Source organism: Sinohyriopsis cumingii, chromosome 6 (genome assembly GCF_028554795.1).
Source record: "Sinohyriopsis cumingii isolate HCF-2022 chromosome 6, ASM2855479v2, whole genome shotgun sequence".
NCBI classification, from domain to species: Eukaryota; Metazoa; Mollusca; class Bivalvia; order Unionida; family Unionidae; genus Sinohyriopsis; species Sinohyriopsis cumingii.
In genome coordinates, this window is record NC_142966.1 from 102,160,332 (window position 1) to 102,175,200 (window position 14,869).

Genomic DNA, 14,869 nt, shown 5'->3' on the forward strand with positions numbered 1-14,869 from the left:
TAAGAAAATAAAACTCTGATAATTTATTTACTCTTTGGAAATATAACACATTTCAAAATATATTCTATAGTGTAATTGATCTTAAAATAATTAATAAATCCATTCAAATAAAATTATTCAGATGAGAATGGAACCATTATATATACCCCTTTTATCATTACGGACGATACTGCCTTCAAAGTGTAAGCAAAATGTTCTTTATATAATTCTCTGTACTGATAATAAATTAATACAAAGAGAATCTTGAAGCATCTCTTCATGAATCAGGTTATCAAGATATGTCCCTGATGAACGTTTTATCTTTTAGTTAAAAATAATTTCACATATATAATGTCACATTTCTATGGCTTACCTTCTTCAACTGCATTAACCTGACAATTGTTTTGGCTGATATGTTGATTATGAGCACAGAAAAAGAACAATGTGAGGTAGGACCAGCAAATGGGGTTTCTACTTCTCACCAGGCTTGTTCTCTTGTGTTTTGAGCGAATAAGTTTGTGCTGAGATGACTGTTCGTCCTGTGAAGCAGCTGTTTGCTTGTTTTATTTTCGATTTCAAAATACTCTTAAAATGGAAACAAATTCTGAATGTAATGTGTTGGTATACAGAGGGATATAACTATTCAAAGACATAATAATTATAACGTTCAAGAGGACATCTTTGACCAGTAATTTAAAACCAATCTTTCTGTATCGACTTTCTTCTTAGTGTTAGTATTAGCTAATTTGCATCCTTTTTGTATTCAGGAGATCCTGGATTTTTATTTAAGTTACTGAATTCAAAATCCCTATCTGACGAGATTTGATCCAGGGCAAAGTATTAGAACTTGACGAGTGTTCAGTAATGATGTTTTTCCCAGGGCTATGATGGAATGACTGCGTGAGCGCTTCCTCTGTCAGTTAGCAAGGCGTGGAACCATTTTAATTAAGCCTGCGATATTTCATTGCAAACATCTACATGCTTTTGTGGCAAGTTGGTTTAGTTTTTCCGAAATCATTAGAACGAATCTGATTAAAAGTCGTCCTCAAATGAACTCGTCAGCACGGAAAGAGACAACACACCTTCCTTCGTGATGGTTTAATTTTGTTTCACATGTCTTTGGACTTTCTTAATCATTCATGTGTTAACTTGACGGATGAGACTTGCGAATGATCAGAAAAAAAGCAACAACTTTTTGAAAATCAGACAAAAGGTAGTTTTAATCTGAATGTAAGTATGTGATAAGTAAAAGCTTTTCTCAAATGTAATACGTAGGGATGTTTTGGTAAATATTAAAACTGAAATAACATCATTTAGCTATTATCTTCACTTTACTTTGGACACAGTGTCTCTTAAACATTAATCACTTTCTTGACAACATTTCTCTGTTTTTAAGTGTTCTTTTCGAATCCTTCTAATTCAAGTCATGGAAATGCGATTGCATATCAGACATGGAAATTTAAACAGTTTTTTGAATAATGGAATTACACTGCGATTGCCTTTTGCCTGAAGCGTACTTAGATTGTTCATAAAAATAAGATCATGAGCTGGACACTAGTTTTCAGTAGTTTGACATGTATGAATATTGTACCTTCCTATTAATAAATATGTACTATTTGTGTGATTTATACAGTATCTTGGAAATATGGTTTGATATATTTTGGTTTAAATGGTATGAGACACGTTAGTATTAATGACATGAGATAATTTGTTTTAAGTGGTTGGAGACAAACAGGTATAAATGGCTAAAAATGCTTTGGGACACGTTGGTCTAAGAGGTAAAAAATACTTCCCAAAATGCCCGGGAATGTGTCATCGAATATTATTGTTCACTTACAAGCACGCTTTTTCTTGCTTTGTCTTCTGCTTAGATCGACGATAAAGGGAACGAAGAATTTGAATCTATTGTAAATGCTGCCAGAATGATACATCAGAAGAAAGGTATGCCAATATTTATTTTAAACATTTGGGTTCTCATTTCTAAAAAGCACCATCTCCATATGAACAGATGCTTTATCTTTATTGCTTTTGGTTTAACCCTAATAGTTTCACTGTTAAACAATAACAGCAAAAATAGCAATAAAACTATTGATTCAGAACTTTGGGGTGCAAGCACTCAGCCTGTTGTAAAACATCTTATATGTAAACATAGAGATAATAGCATGTCATTTGGAAAATGAGGACGGGAATAAATTTGTCTTTCTTTTAGATTGTTTCTTCATGTTTATCATAAATAGCAGACTTGCCTGGCAGGAAGTGTTGCTTACTCATGCACACTTAGAAAACGCACAATTATCGTAATGAACAAACATGCTTGCAAAGTTAATAATCAACAAAATCATGGAGACGGCTTTTTATTAGATATCATATCACAACTGCATTAGGCCTACGTTTTGTAAGACACGAAATATAATAATTACAATAAGCTTACATTTATAAGATACGATATAATAATTTCTTTTAGACTACTTTTGTAAGGTACTATATAATAATTACTTTTAGACTACTTTTGTAAGCTACTACATAATAATTACGTTAAGACTACTTTTGTTAGCTAAGGTATAATAATTACATTAAGCTACACTTGTAAAGTACAATATAATTACTTTAAGCTACCTTTAGCTATGGTATAATAATTACAATAAGCTACATTTGTAATGTACAATATAATAATTACTTTAAGACTACTTTTGATAGCTATGGTATAATAATTACATTAAGCTACAATTGTAAGGTACAATATAATACTTACTTTAAGACTATTTTGTGAGCTATGGTATAATAATGACATTAAGCTACACTTGTAAAGTACAATATAATAATTACGTTAAGAATACTTTTGTAACCTACGATATAATATTTACATCAAGTCTATTTTTGTAAAGTACGATAAGTACGATATAATAATTGCATCAACCATACTTTTTTGTAAGCTACTATATAAAAATTACTTTAAGACTTCTTTTGTAAGCTACGATATAATAATTAAATTGGTCCTACATTTCTAAGAAACATTTCAATAATTACGATAAGAGTACTTTTGCAAGCCACTATATAACAATTACATTAAACTTATTTATCTAAAGGACGATATAATAATTTAATTAACCTTTTTTATTCGTAAGCTGCAATATAATACATTAAGCGTACTTTTTGATAGCTATGATATGATTATTACATTCAACCATCGGCTGTAAGCCACGATCTAATACTTACATTAAAGTTACGTTTTTTTAGCTACGAAATATTAAGTCCACCTTTTGAAACAAGTTAGTTATGCGGAAACTTATCACTGAAACAGTTCAATTAAATTTGAACTAATGAACATCTAAGAGGGACATCATTTGGTTGAGTAGGTACTCAAGTTATTACCCTTATAAATGCAGGATTTTAGAGGAAGTTTTTAACTTAAATTCTATTTGATTACAATATAGCTTACCTGCTGTTTTAATAAAGAGCTGACTACAGCTTCTTCTGCGTTTATCACAGTATAAAATGTCAGTTCCTGAATCATACAGCTATGAAATAGACCCACTGGGCTTTATTTGTTGTTTAGTTTTTCCACTGACAGCTTCTACTACAATAAACACAGGGAAAATCTCTTAAAATAACTATTTTAATTAATTGCATTCATTTCTATAATTTCATTTTTATTTTGTTTCAGTATTCGTTGAGTCCTCATTCAGCATGTAAATACTAGTTTGAAGTTTCTTTTAGTGCAGTTTTTGAAGCGTTCACAGCCACACAGATTTAAACGAAGCTTAATCTGATCACATGGTTACGTTCTAATCTGTGCAAATCCTTGATATGATTACCAAATAATGCAGTTGAAATGATAGGGAAAGATATGAATGCACTTCTAACCGTAAGAATGGTTACCATATATACGGACGTTAGCATAATGGTATGATATGTATTGTAAGATGCAGTCAGTGCTACCAATGATATTTACCAGACTATCGAGATGATTACGCCCTCTAGAAATCTTTACACATTCGTCATTTTCATTACTTACAGTTAACATATTCATCATGTATCATGCATATAAATAGTTTCTAATTATGTTCAAGATTGATACTTTATGTTTACGTTTATGTTTTCATCCATAGACGCATTCAATAGCCATAATTTGGCTTTTCAAGAACCATGTATTATTAGAATTATGCAAGCAGCGTCCTTTATTAATGAAACGACGATTGCCTCGGTTTGAACAGCTGAGGTGGAAGGAGAGTAGAAATATGAGACACTTGAGGGCACAATAGGATTTGGACGCAGTAAGGAGAATTTAACATGGAAGAGGCTGCTGGAGCTGTAAGGGGAATTTAACATGGTGGAGGCTACTGGGGAGAAGGGGAATTAATATGTAAGGGACATTTGGGTGACAATGTGAATATAACATGGAAGGACAAATCCGGGGAAAAGAAGATTTAACATGTAATGACGAATAGGGGGGCAAGAGATATTGAATATGGAGCGGGCATTTGGGAGACAAAGGGATTTAACATGGAAGGGACATTTTGGGACAAGGGTAAATCCCATGTTAAACTTCTCCAAAGGTTTAACATGGGAGCGTCACTTGAGTGTCAGGCGGTAACAATTTAACAAGTGGCTGACTCAATTGGGGCTATATAGTAACATTGTTAGAAGCATCTGAACTCAGATGGCATAAATGCTGTCTAGCACACCATGTTTTTTTTGGCATCTGTTGCATCCTTGTATCCGAGATTTAATTATAAACATTAGGTTGACCTCAAATTATGTTGAGGTTGTTTCCTTAAATTTGTTTCACTGTAATGATGCTCTTAATAGCTATAATCAAGGCGGAAAAAAATTAATTCTAAAATGGATGTGATTAAAAGTAATGCTAAAATTACCAAATTGTCCCAGATTTTAACGGAGACTAAAAATATCCCCATAACATTAGATAACATTGGTGTAGACTATAATTACGAAAAGACCCGGACTCTAGCGAAGACTGAGAAAATCTGGAACATTAATATTCAAAACACCGAGAAAAAAGTAGCACTAATACTCCTAAATTGTACCGGACATTGATGGAGACTGAAAATTATCCGGAATTATTTAATTCTTTTAAAAATATCCAGGACTAAAACAGTAATAATATCCCTAATGTAGGCAGAACTTAAAAAAGAAAAAACTTTAAAAAACTTTGTGGACAATGAGAAAAGTAATAAAATTACCACAAATGTGCCAGATTCTTTTGAGATTGTAAAACACTCCGGAAGATAATGTTCAAATCGCCGTGACTTAACAAATTGCACTAAAATTCCGAAAATTTTATGAATTTGAAGGGCAATTGATAACCATCTAGATTTTGTATGTTGTTCTCAAAAATGGACAAGACACTAAATTATGAAACTGCACCGGACTTTATCCGAGACTGTATTGAAATATATATAAATATTACCAATACTTTTCTGGCGTATTTCAGTAATTTTAGTACTGTTTTCAGTATCCACAAAGTTTTTAAAGCGTTAAATTGTATTACTGCTTTTAGCCTTTGACATTTTTAAAAGAAATAAATAATTCCAGATAATTTTCAGTGCTGATTAATTTTCAAAACATTTTTCGGAATCTTAGTGCCACTTATAGTCTCCACGATTTCGAATATCAATGTTCCAGATGTTCTTAGACTCCGCTAGAGTCCGGAACGTTTTTGTAATTTTAGTACTAGTTATCTAATGTTCCGGGATAATTTAGTCTCCGTTAAAGTCTGAGGCAATTTCGTAGGTTTTGCTTTACTTTTAGTCACATCCATTTGAGTGTTGTTTTTCCTCGATTATAGCTATTTATAGCATATTACAGTGATGCATATCCACATATTGATTATCTATTGTTTTGCAGGTTCATCAAGGAATATTAGTTCATTTTCGATTCGCAGCATGATACCAAAGTCAGATTTTTTCATCACCTACGAGGGTTCTCTTACTCAGCCCAGTTGCCAGGAAACGGTCACATGGATACTAATGAACAGACCGCTACATGTATCACAAGAACAGGTAAGAGATTTGTCATCCTCGTTACTACGAAATTGAAAAGGCAAGTTGAGCTGAATGCATTTGCAAGCACGGGCTCTTACTTTCTTACACAATGTATAATGTTCACTGTATAACTTTGTCTCATATTGTTACCATCTTTTATTCCATTTTCTTCTATTTTACCATTATATTTTAGTTTGAGTTAGCTTGCGTATCCATTCCCGTACAATTTTACCGATTTTGAAAGATAAATCTTTTCCGTCGACCGCGTCAAAGTAACAATCATCTTATTAAATAGCATTGTTCATATGCATTAACAGTTTCGCAATTCCTAGACACTGGCAGGTGCGTGGTCTTTGTTAGATGAAATAGACAGAAAGCACGAGAATAAATGGGGTCTTTATTACTTACAACTTCACGAATGTCCATTTCCTCCTCTCTGCCAATTGTTGTCATATTATAGCACCATAAATAAATACATTAAGCTGTTTGAGAGAAATTACATTTAAATTTAGCATAACAACGTTTGACTGGACAGAAAACTCCTGATTGCATGCCTCAAGAGGTTTGTTAGCTCCATTTTAACGGATAGATTGTCATTACCGTTTGCAATGTTATGACAATCTCCGCCTAAACAAGGTGATCGCAATAAACGATTATCGCACCTAGGAATAGATATTGATACTGTAATTGTGATCTCTTTGGGCTTGATTATTCATTGGTATTATTAGCATAGTGCACTTCTTCGTTCATGGACGTTTAATAATTGTTCATTACGTGATTATGTAATGACTAATGAATTTACACTACGGTTGACGTTTAAGACTTTCTTTTTCTTCAGTGCATAAGAACCATATATTTCCTGTTAAACTATATTTAACTTTGTGTCCACAAATTTATGTTTTGTTTTTAAATGATTTTCACCTTAACCTTGATTGTCATTGACATGACAAACTATCTCCTCAGACAGATGAGGAAATGTCGGAATGAGCTAGCGTTGTAGTTGTTATCTCATACCAAAATTATAAATTAACTTTTTGTCGTCATTGAATATGTCTTTACAATTTGGAAAGTATGTGTACTAGGTTGATAGATGAGTACTTACACTTAAGAGCATGAAAATAGCATATTTAATATACAATATCCGCTAGACATATCATTCTTGCTAACATTCAATTGGCCATCCTGGAATTTTAAAGAGGTTTTCTCTCTAATGACAACTGAAAACGATGCTTAAGAAGCAGTTTTTAGAGGTAGACTTGTTTTAAATCTTTCGTTGCAGATATAGCTCCAAATTAAAAGAGAAGGAGCTAGTGTGATGCAATTTCTTTGTAGATATATATCTAAAATGAAAATCTAGAGAGCCAGTCTAAAACGTGACAGTGTTAGATTGGTATTGATTTCCCATAACGTTTGATACAGATTTTATCACACCTTCCAAAGTACTCCCAGCTCCAGCTTGATATAGGCAATGGTCGCAGTTCTATTTTTCGTTTATGTTCTGGTAAGTGTTATTACCATTGCGGATGAGTAGTATTAATCGGCAGTCCGCGACGGAAAAAAGACAATGATCAATGAAGTCGTTCAGATGAAAAACAACAAAGTCTATTATCAGAACTATTTATTACTTGATGTAGTGCAAATACAAAGTTAAGATTAGCATTCTTAAAGGGAGACATATTCTGCAATTAATGGGAATCAAATGTTTCTATAGTAAACACAGAAAGGAAAACAATCGTTTATTTTAAATAAATGTCAAAGTGACAATAGAAAATGGGCATCTTATTCAATTGAATTAAAATCTGCGGAATTAGGAAATTGTTGATTGTCTGGTTCTGGTGAATGATTGGTGACTTTTGTAGACAAAAATAATACGCATATTATACCAGTCAAGTGAAATAATTCGATACTATATTCATGGATAAACAGTAACTTCGTTTTATTTTCCAGTTCTAGTTCATGGACAATCTCCCGAATACGATAAATAGTTTTTCATGAAGATTTGTTGTGTCTGTACTTTTTATGGTACATATTCACTCTTTTCTACTGTACATTAAAATAAACCTTTGTTCATGCAGAAATATTATTGTTTTACAGCTAAAAGTTTTACGGTTGTTGCATAGTTCGGAGTCTACACCACTAATGGAGAACAATTTCCGGACCCCAATGCCAGTAAACAGGCGACCGGTCAGGACTAATATCAACCCTAAAGCTGAGGTAAATATTCTGCACGTGAGGACAGCTTCGTGTTTTCATTTAATCACAGCCTTTGTTTCAAAATAGCAGACACTCCGAAAACGAAAAGAACAAACATTATTACTAAGAGATGTCCATACATGTAGTATGTCATTGCCGCATCAGAAGAAAAACACAGAAATAGAGCTACTTGGATAAATTGAGTTTACTTAGCAATACATATATAGCATCTTTATTGGTCAGAAATGCGTTAAGCAATAACGTTTTCTAAATGAAAAAGTTAATATGCAACTAATTATTCTGTTTGGACGATGAAAATAATCCCATTTCTCTTCATATACTTTTAATAACTCTTGGAAAACATAAGCAAAGGGTATATTTTACATAAAATATTTTTTTCTGCAAATAAACACATATATACTCTGTTTTCGATATGCTTCCAGGATAAAGAATGTACATTCAAGCGGACCATATATTATAAAGGTATGTATCACAAGCTGTTGGTATAGGGTTTTACGCCATTTTTAAGTACATGATAGTATATACCTGGCGACCAGTATAATTGGTGGAGGAAGAATCCGGCAAATCCCGGAAAGAACCACCAACCCACGATGCATCACAAACAATAAAGTCATAAGGTTAATCCAAGTATATTGCACAATTAGGCAGATTTCTTTATGCTTGGTTTAGAAAGACTGTCATTCGGATTTACAAGCCATCTTTTCTTTTCATTACATCAAACATCCATCTATTTCAGCTTTATCAGGCTAATCTATATGTATACGTTTTAGCAATCGTCGTCGTCTCTGAGTTTCAATACTCATGATTCTTACGTTTTCTTGCCAGAGATTTAGCATCTAGGCAGGAATATTACTGTTACTCACATATAGTAAAAAAAAATAAACCTTAGTTTTGATTCCTGGTAAATAACACGAGGTTTAAGAGAGACTGTTGTGTAGATTCCAGCGATTGAGTACGCTGTCACCAGTTGAAAGTGTTCAGTCTTTGTTTTGCTCATTGTCATTGTATGTTGATTTCAAGAGAGAGAGAGAGAGAGAGAGAGAGAGAGGAAATTCGAAAATTATATAACTTGTTGATTCCATTAATCTTTAGAAAATAATATGTATAGTAGTATATTTGTAAATATTAAGATACACTTTAATTATCCTTGCTTCTGTTTCAGTCAACGAACGTCTGATACGACAATGACAGTTGCTTCTATCCACTGCTTGCTCACATGAAGTGCCTGCTCTGGTAAAATGTTTTCATACCATAAGTTTGTACTGTCCTCCTACATGTATATGGTCCTATGCGAAGTTTGTTCTGTCCTCCTACATGTAAATGGTCGTATATGAAGTTTGTACTGTCCTTCTACTTGTAAATGGTCGTATGCATAGCTTGTACTGTTCTCCTTGATGTAAATGGTCATATGCGTATTTCGCACTTTCCTCCTACTTGTAAATGGTCGTATGCGAAAGTCATAAAACATATGTTTATGGTCGTATGTGAAAGTCATAGAACATATGTTGATCAAGTCTTTGCGAGCAAACATTTAATGTGTTTAATGAGTTTGTAGAAAGCATATTAAACAACCACAAATATGAGATTCATTTTATCTCATACAGTACTAGTATTCCATTGGAAAGAGACTTACAACAACAATGTTAAGATAGTCCTGCCGTGGTAGAACACGCCTTTGTTATTTAAAATGCCTGACGGATTTATGAACCGTCATTTAAATGCATAATTTGGCAAAACAACGTGGAAAAGTGCACTTGAACAATCTATCAACTTTACCGAGTGGAAAACACCTTTTCCTCGAAGGGAGATAAGACTTATAGCACATGTTATAAGTACCATTTCCCACTTTCTTTCCTTAACAAGAAAGGCAGATTGTTGGTCGATATGAGATTCACTTTATTTACCATTTCATGCAAGATTGTTTCAATAAAACTAGAAAGAGATATTAGTTATCTCTGATATGTTGAGAGAACTGAACCATTTTGAACTTGGACAAAATGCAAGAGAGTCCTTGTATGTTAATCTGGTATACCAGGTTCGGAATAATTTCGAGTGTAAAATTCCTTTGGTCTTTAAATATTGTCTCAAATATGTTAATATAAAATTGTGCCCAGATAACTGAATAAACTCGAGCACACGTGTGGTGTATCGTGATCATTTCATGACATGAAACGCGCGCTTTATCAGCATTCGTAAAACATGTACATGAAAGCCAATACATCCTAAAACCGTGTTACTACTTAGAAATCATGCACCATTATATTTAGATTTCATATTTATCCTTCTCCATCAGTAATCAACCTTTGAGTCGTAGATACCGGTCCATGATTTTCATTTCCCATCACGAAAACCGTCAAAGAGCTTGGCATTTCAATCTGACCTATGACGCTAGGAGCCTAAAAATAATATATAAAAAGAATCTGGAAATGATAACACATTTAATAAAAATGTTAAAAATGCATGAATTTAATGAAGATCATTGAAGTCTGTGACTTGCAGCAGTTCCATAAAATAATTGTTACGTGTCTAGGCTGTTACAAAAAGTAACAAGAAAAAAGTGAAGACAACAAACTTTGTAAAATTTAACAACAGTTCCATAAAATAATTAACTCTCTCTCTCTCTCTCTCTCTCTATATATATATATATATATATATATATATATATATATATATTGTTACGTGTCTAGGCTGTTACAAAAAGTAACAAGAAAAAAGTGAAGACACAAGCTTTGTAAAATGTAACAAACAATTTATTTCTCTAGGAAAACAAGGTAAAACTGAGAAAAGAACTTACGCTTTTACGAATAAAATCCAAAATTAATTTGAGTTGGAGCACCGATGAAGTCCAAAAATAGCAGGCGATGATGTCTGTTGCAACCATCAAAGTGCTTTTGTGTCAAGAGTTCTTTGTTTAAGTACAGAGAAAATTGATCCAGTTTTGAATTTCGAATAACTTTTAATGAATGTCTTTATCCAAGAATTCTGTATGATCAATTAAATGTTTCCAGGGAAAAGAATCACTTGTATTCCATAAAATAAAATTTCAACTCAAACTGGTCACAGCAAAACAAATTTAAATGTCAATGGTTTAGAGCCCTAATGCACATTTTTTATCCAGGAAACAGTTATACACTAATTTAAGACGCAAGGCAGATTCCCATATGAAGGTCACATGGTCATCCTTCCAGAACAAAATGGAAGCATTTAACATGCCTAATATCAAATACTCCCAGTATGGCCTTAACTGAAATCAACAGGTCTTACTCTGAGACAAAAATAATTAAAAATAAATAAATAAAAATGTTGTTTACTAGAACTACCACTCCTTCTAAATCAAGGCCTGGAACTAGGGCAAAATTAGATACAATATCTCATTTATTAGTTGTTTACGTCAAACAGAAAAATAAATCAGTCAAAACTGAACTTAATTTCTGGGCAATGTCAAATCTAGTAAATACAGCTACATTACAAATGCATGGAATGCAAGTTTTAGAAAAATAACAAACAAATGAATAATTATATATATATATATATATATATATATATATATATATATATATATATATATATATATATATATATATATATATATATATATATATATATATATATATATATATATCAACGTACAAGGAATACTTATAGTTAACGCCAAGCCCCGAGAACTTAAGTTTTATATTAGGATGCACCTTTGATGCGTTTGAAGGGATGATATGGTTAATTGACAAGCGTTTATGATATGAATGCTATAACTCGCACTGAAACGAAACTCGCGATTTTACCCTCCCCCAAAGTTAGATAACAATTTTGTTATCTATAGTCATGTAGCCATCTGCTTGTATGGTTTGCATTGTGAAGCAGACGATTTGCGCATATTGTGCTCGACCTGAATTTACGAATGTAAAGTAGAAGAAAGGGATTGGAAGTAGATATGATATGAAAAGGATTTGATATCTTACTTAAATGTATACATGTAAGTGAAAATCTATTTTTAAACAAAAATCACGAACACAGCATTTCTTCAGATAGTTAATCATAACGGCTATGTGAACGTCGTCAATATATGCTTACATACTGGTGATTCAGAAGTGACGCATGGAGACAGCGGTTCTCGGAAATGCTCAAATGCCACGGCAATAGGACTGCATAATAAACACACGGCATCTACTACAATCAAATTTTTCACACTTGCCTGTAACATGGACATTATTTACCTGTAGTTATAAATTTGAACATACATTAATCATTGTAAATTGTATATTTTCTAGATGCAAGCGTCCCCCAGACGATAGAAAGTGATACAGTTTTAAGAGACTGTTCAGAAAAAAGAATGCTAAGCAGACGATCTGGATCAGCTGCTCCGCGAGCATTTGAAGAAACAAGCCAGCCAGATGTCTTCCGTCGTGATGTTTCTTTTATTTAATGTTTGTTTTTATCCTTTCAAAACAAACTTTTAATTTCATAAGACTTGTGACATTGCTTTTGGTTTTACTCGGAGCAGTTTGTTATATTTGTGTACAATGCTGCACGATGTGATCTAACATGGTTGACCGTGGAATTGACAGGCCGATTGTACGCAACAAGGCTTCCGTTGTCCATTTTAAACATTACACTGTTCTATCTTTAGTACTTTTCACGGAATAATTTGCAAAACATAATTGTTCCTTACAGCGAACAAGTCACAGTAATTATTTCGAATATTTCGAATATTCACTTTTCTTTATAGGATTTTACTTTATTCGAAAATAACACATTTCTTTAAGAGGGATTGAAGGCTATAGGAGTCGCTTACCTTTTCGTTTGTTTGTAACTCTCAATCAATTTATTATATAAAACGAATTCCAACAAGGAGTTAAACATGCACTCAACTTATTCATTTCACTAATCAGTTGATAATATACAACCTTATTGTCGCCACGTGATCCTAACATTATACATTTATTGGCGTTTAGAACCAAACGGAAGCAGTTGATGTAAACAAGCTTGCAGACTTCTCACTGTCCTTTCCTGATTTCTAAAACAATCCATTTTAGTCAAAACTGTCCCTTGAATGTATGTGTTCAGAGAGATAATTTACTCAATTATTCGGAGCTTATAAAAAAAAAACGGTGAACTATATTGCATCTAGTGCCTGCAGCCATGAACTCGCCCATGCAAATTTGGCGATTGTTTACTAAAGAACATCCAGTTTAGTTCGTAAGGCCAACATGTTGACAGCGTTAGGGACCCACAGGCGATAATCAGAGTAAAAATTATAAATCGATCAATGAATGTCCAAAAATTTGTGTATTTCTTATAACCTTGATGATTTTTGTGTTTCAAATGGGGTATAAACAAGCATGATGGTAAGCAAATACTATGGCGGATAATTAAAGGGCCCGGATGTGCAGAAATCAACGCCAGATAGGACAGTAAGATTTGATTCTATATACCACATGAGTATTCATGCGAACACAAGACAACTGCACAGGATGCTGTCGGCGTGCTGGAGTAAGCAGAACTCAACCCCAGTTTGAACACTATTTGTTGATTTGAATACCACATGAATATTTAAGCGGATACGACACAATTGCAAGCTGATGTCAGTCTATCAACACTGAGCGTAAATCCTGCACAGAAGGCCATGGACAACAAGAACAACATCATTGACAACACTTCAGAACGAATTCTGAGTTAAACAATGCAGCTTGTAACGTTTCGACAGCCATGGAAAAATCTAGAATATCATGGGGACGAAATAGTATATTTGCAAACCTGGAGTTGTCTTAAAAATTGTTAAAACATATAAAACAGACCTGTCATTGGAATTTCGTTTACTGATGGTGCTCACTGGAGGCGGAGAAATCGTTATTCTTTGTTCCAATTGTTCGAATACTATGTTCAGTGATTCTGCCTCATAGAGAAGTCTATCTGAACACCATGATTCGCAAAACGACGTCTTTCATTTAAATTATCATAGTAGAGTTTCTTTACTGCCTGCAAATAATCATGATAAAAATCTGTAACGGAAAATATTTGTCGATGTTTTACAAGACTCCAATGAAATTGTAATAGTCATGCTTAATGTCCGCAAGTTATCAACATATAAATTAAATTTTCTGCAGAATAAAACATGTTGTCTATGTTACAATCCAGCAAAAATATAATGTGCATCTTACAATAATGCTATCAGAGGCAAAATAGACGCCATCTGGCAAGCTGTAGTAAAGATGAACATACAAAGGGCAGTATGTTTTGTGTGTTGTAAAACGTCTGTGACACGTCCATGGAAGACATAGTTTGCTTTGCCCATTTCGCCATTTGCATTTATATTCATTAAATATCTTTAAAGAAAGGTGTTGACATTTTCATTATGAGTTGATCACTTAGTATGTGTGGGTTATCGTTTACTCTGTAACGCATGCTTTATAAAACGGGACAATAACATCCAAATCAATGTCGCCTCCAAATGAAACAAAATCTTGTTATTTGTCTTATTATATTGCACATGTCTGTTCTTTTGTTTTATTACATAAGTTTGCAAGGATAAAAATAGGCTTCTTGGTACATAAGCACATACATACATACATACATACATACATACGCACATGCATACATACATACATGCATACATACATACCTACATACCTACCTACATACATACATACATACATACATACGTACATGCACACATA

At 33.2% G+C, this 14,869-nt stretch overlaps 1 protein-coding gene across 1 annotated transcript in view; it reads left to right on the forward strand.

Annotated features, from left to right (window-relative positions):
- LOC149797581 (carbonic anhydrase-related protein 10-like) overlaps positions 1-14,529 on the forward strand; it is an 89,530-nt gene extending 75,001 nt beyond the window's left edge. Inside the window, exons 6-11 of the mRNA XM_089960433.1 lie at positions 1,851-1,920; positions 5,845-5,999; positions 8,076-8,195; positions 8,618-8,657; positions 9,358-9,428; positions 12,464-14,529. Coding sequence (XP_089816559.1) covers positions 1,851-1,920; positions 5,845-5,999; positions 8,076-8,195; positions 8,618-8,657; positions 9,358-9,383 — 411 coding nt within the window. The 3' untranslated portion in view covers positions 9,384-9,428; positions 12,464-14,529. The remainder of the gene's footprint in view (positions 1-1,850; positions 1,921-5,844; positions 6,000-8,075; positions 8,196-8,617; positions 8,658-9,357; positions 9,429-12,463) is intronic.
- Positions 14,530-14,869: the final 340 nt, after the last annotated feature.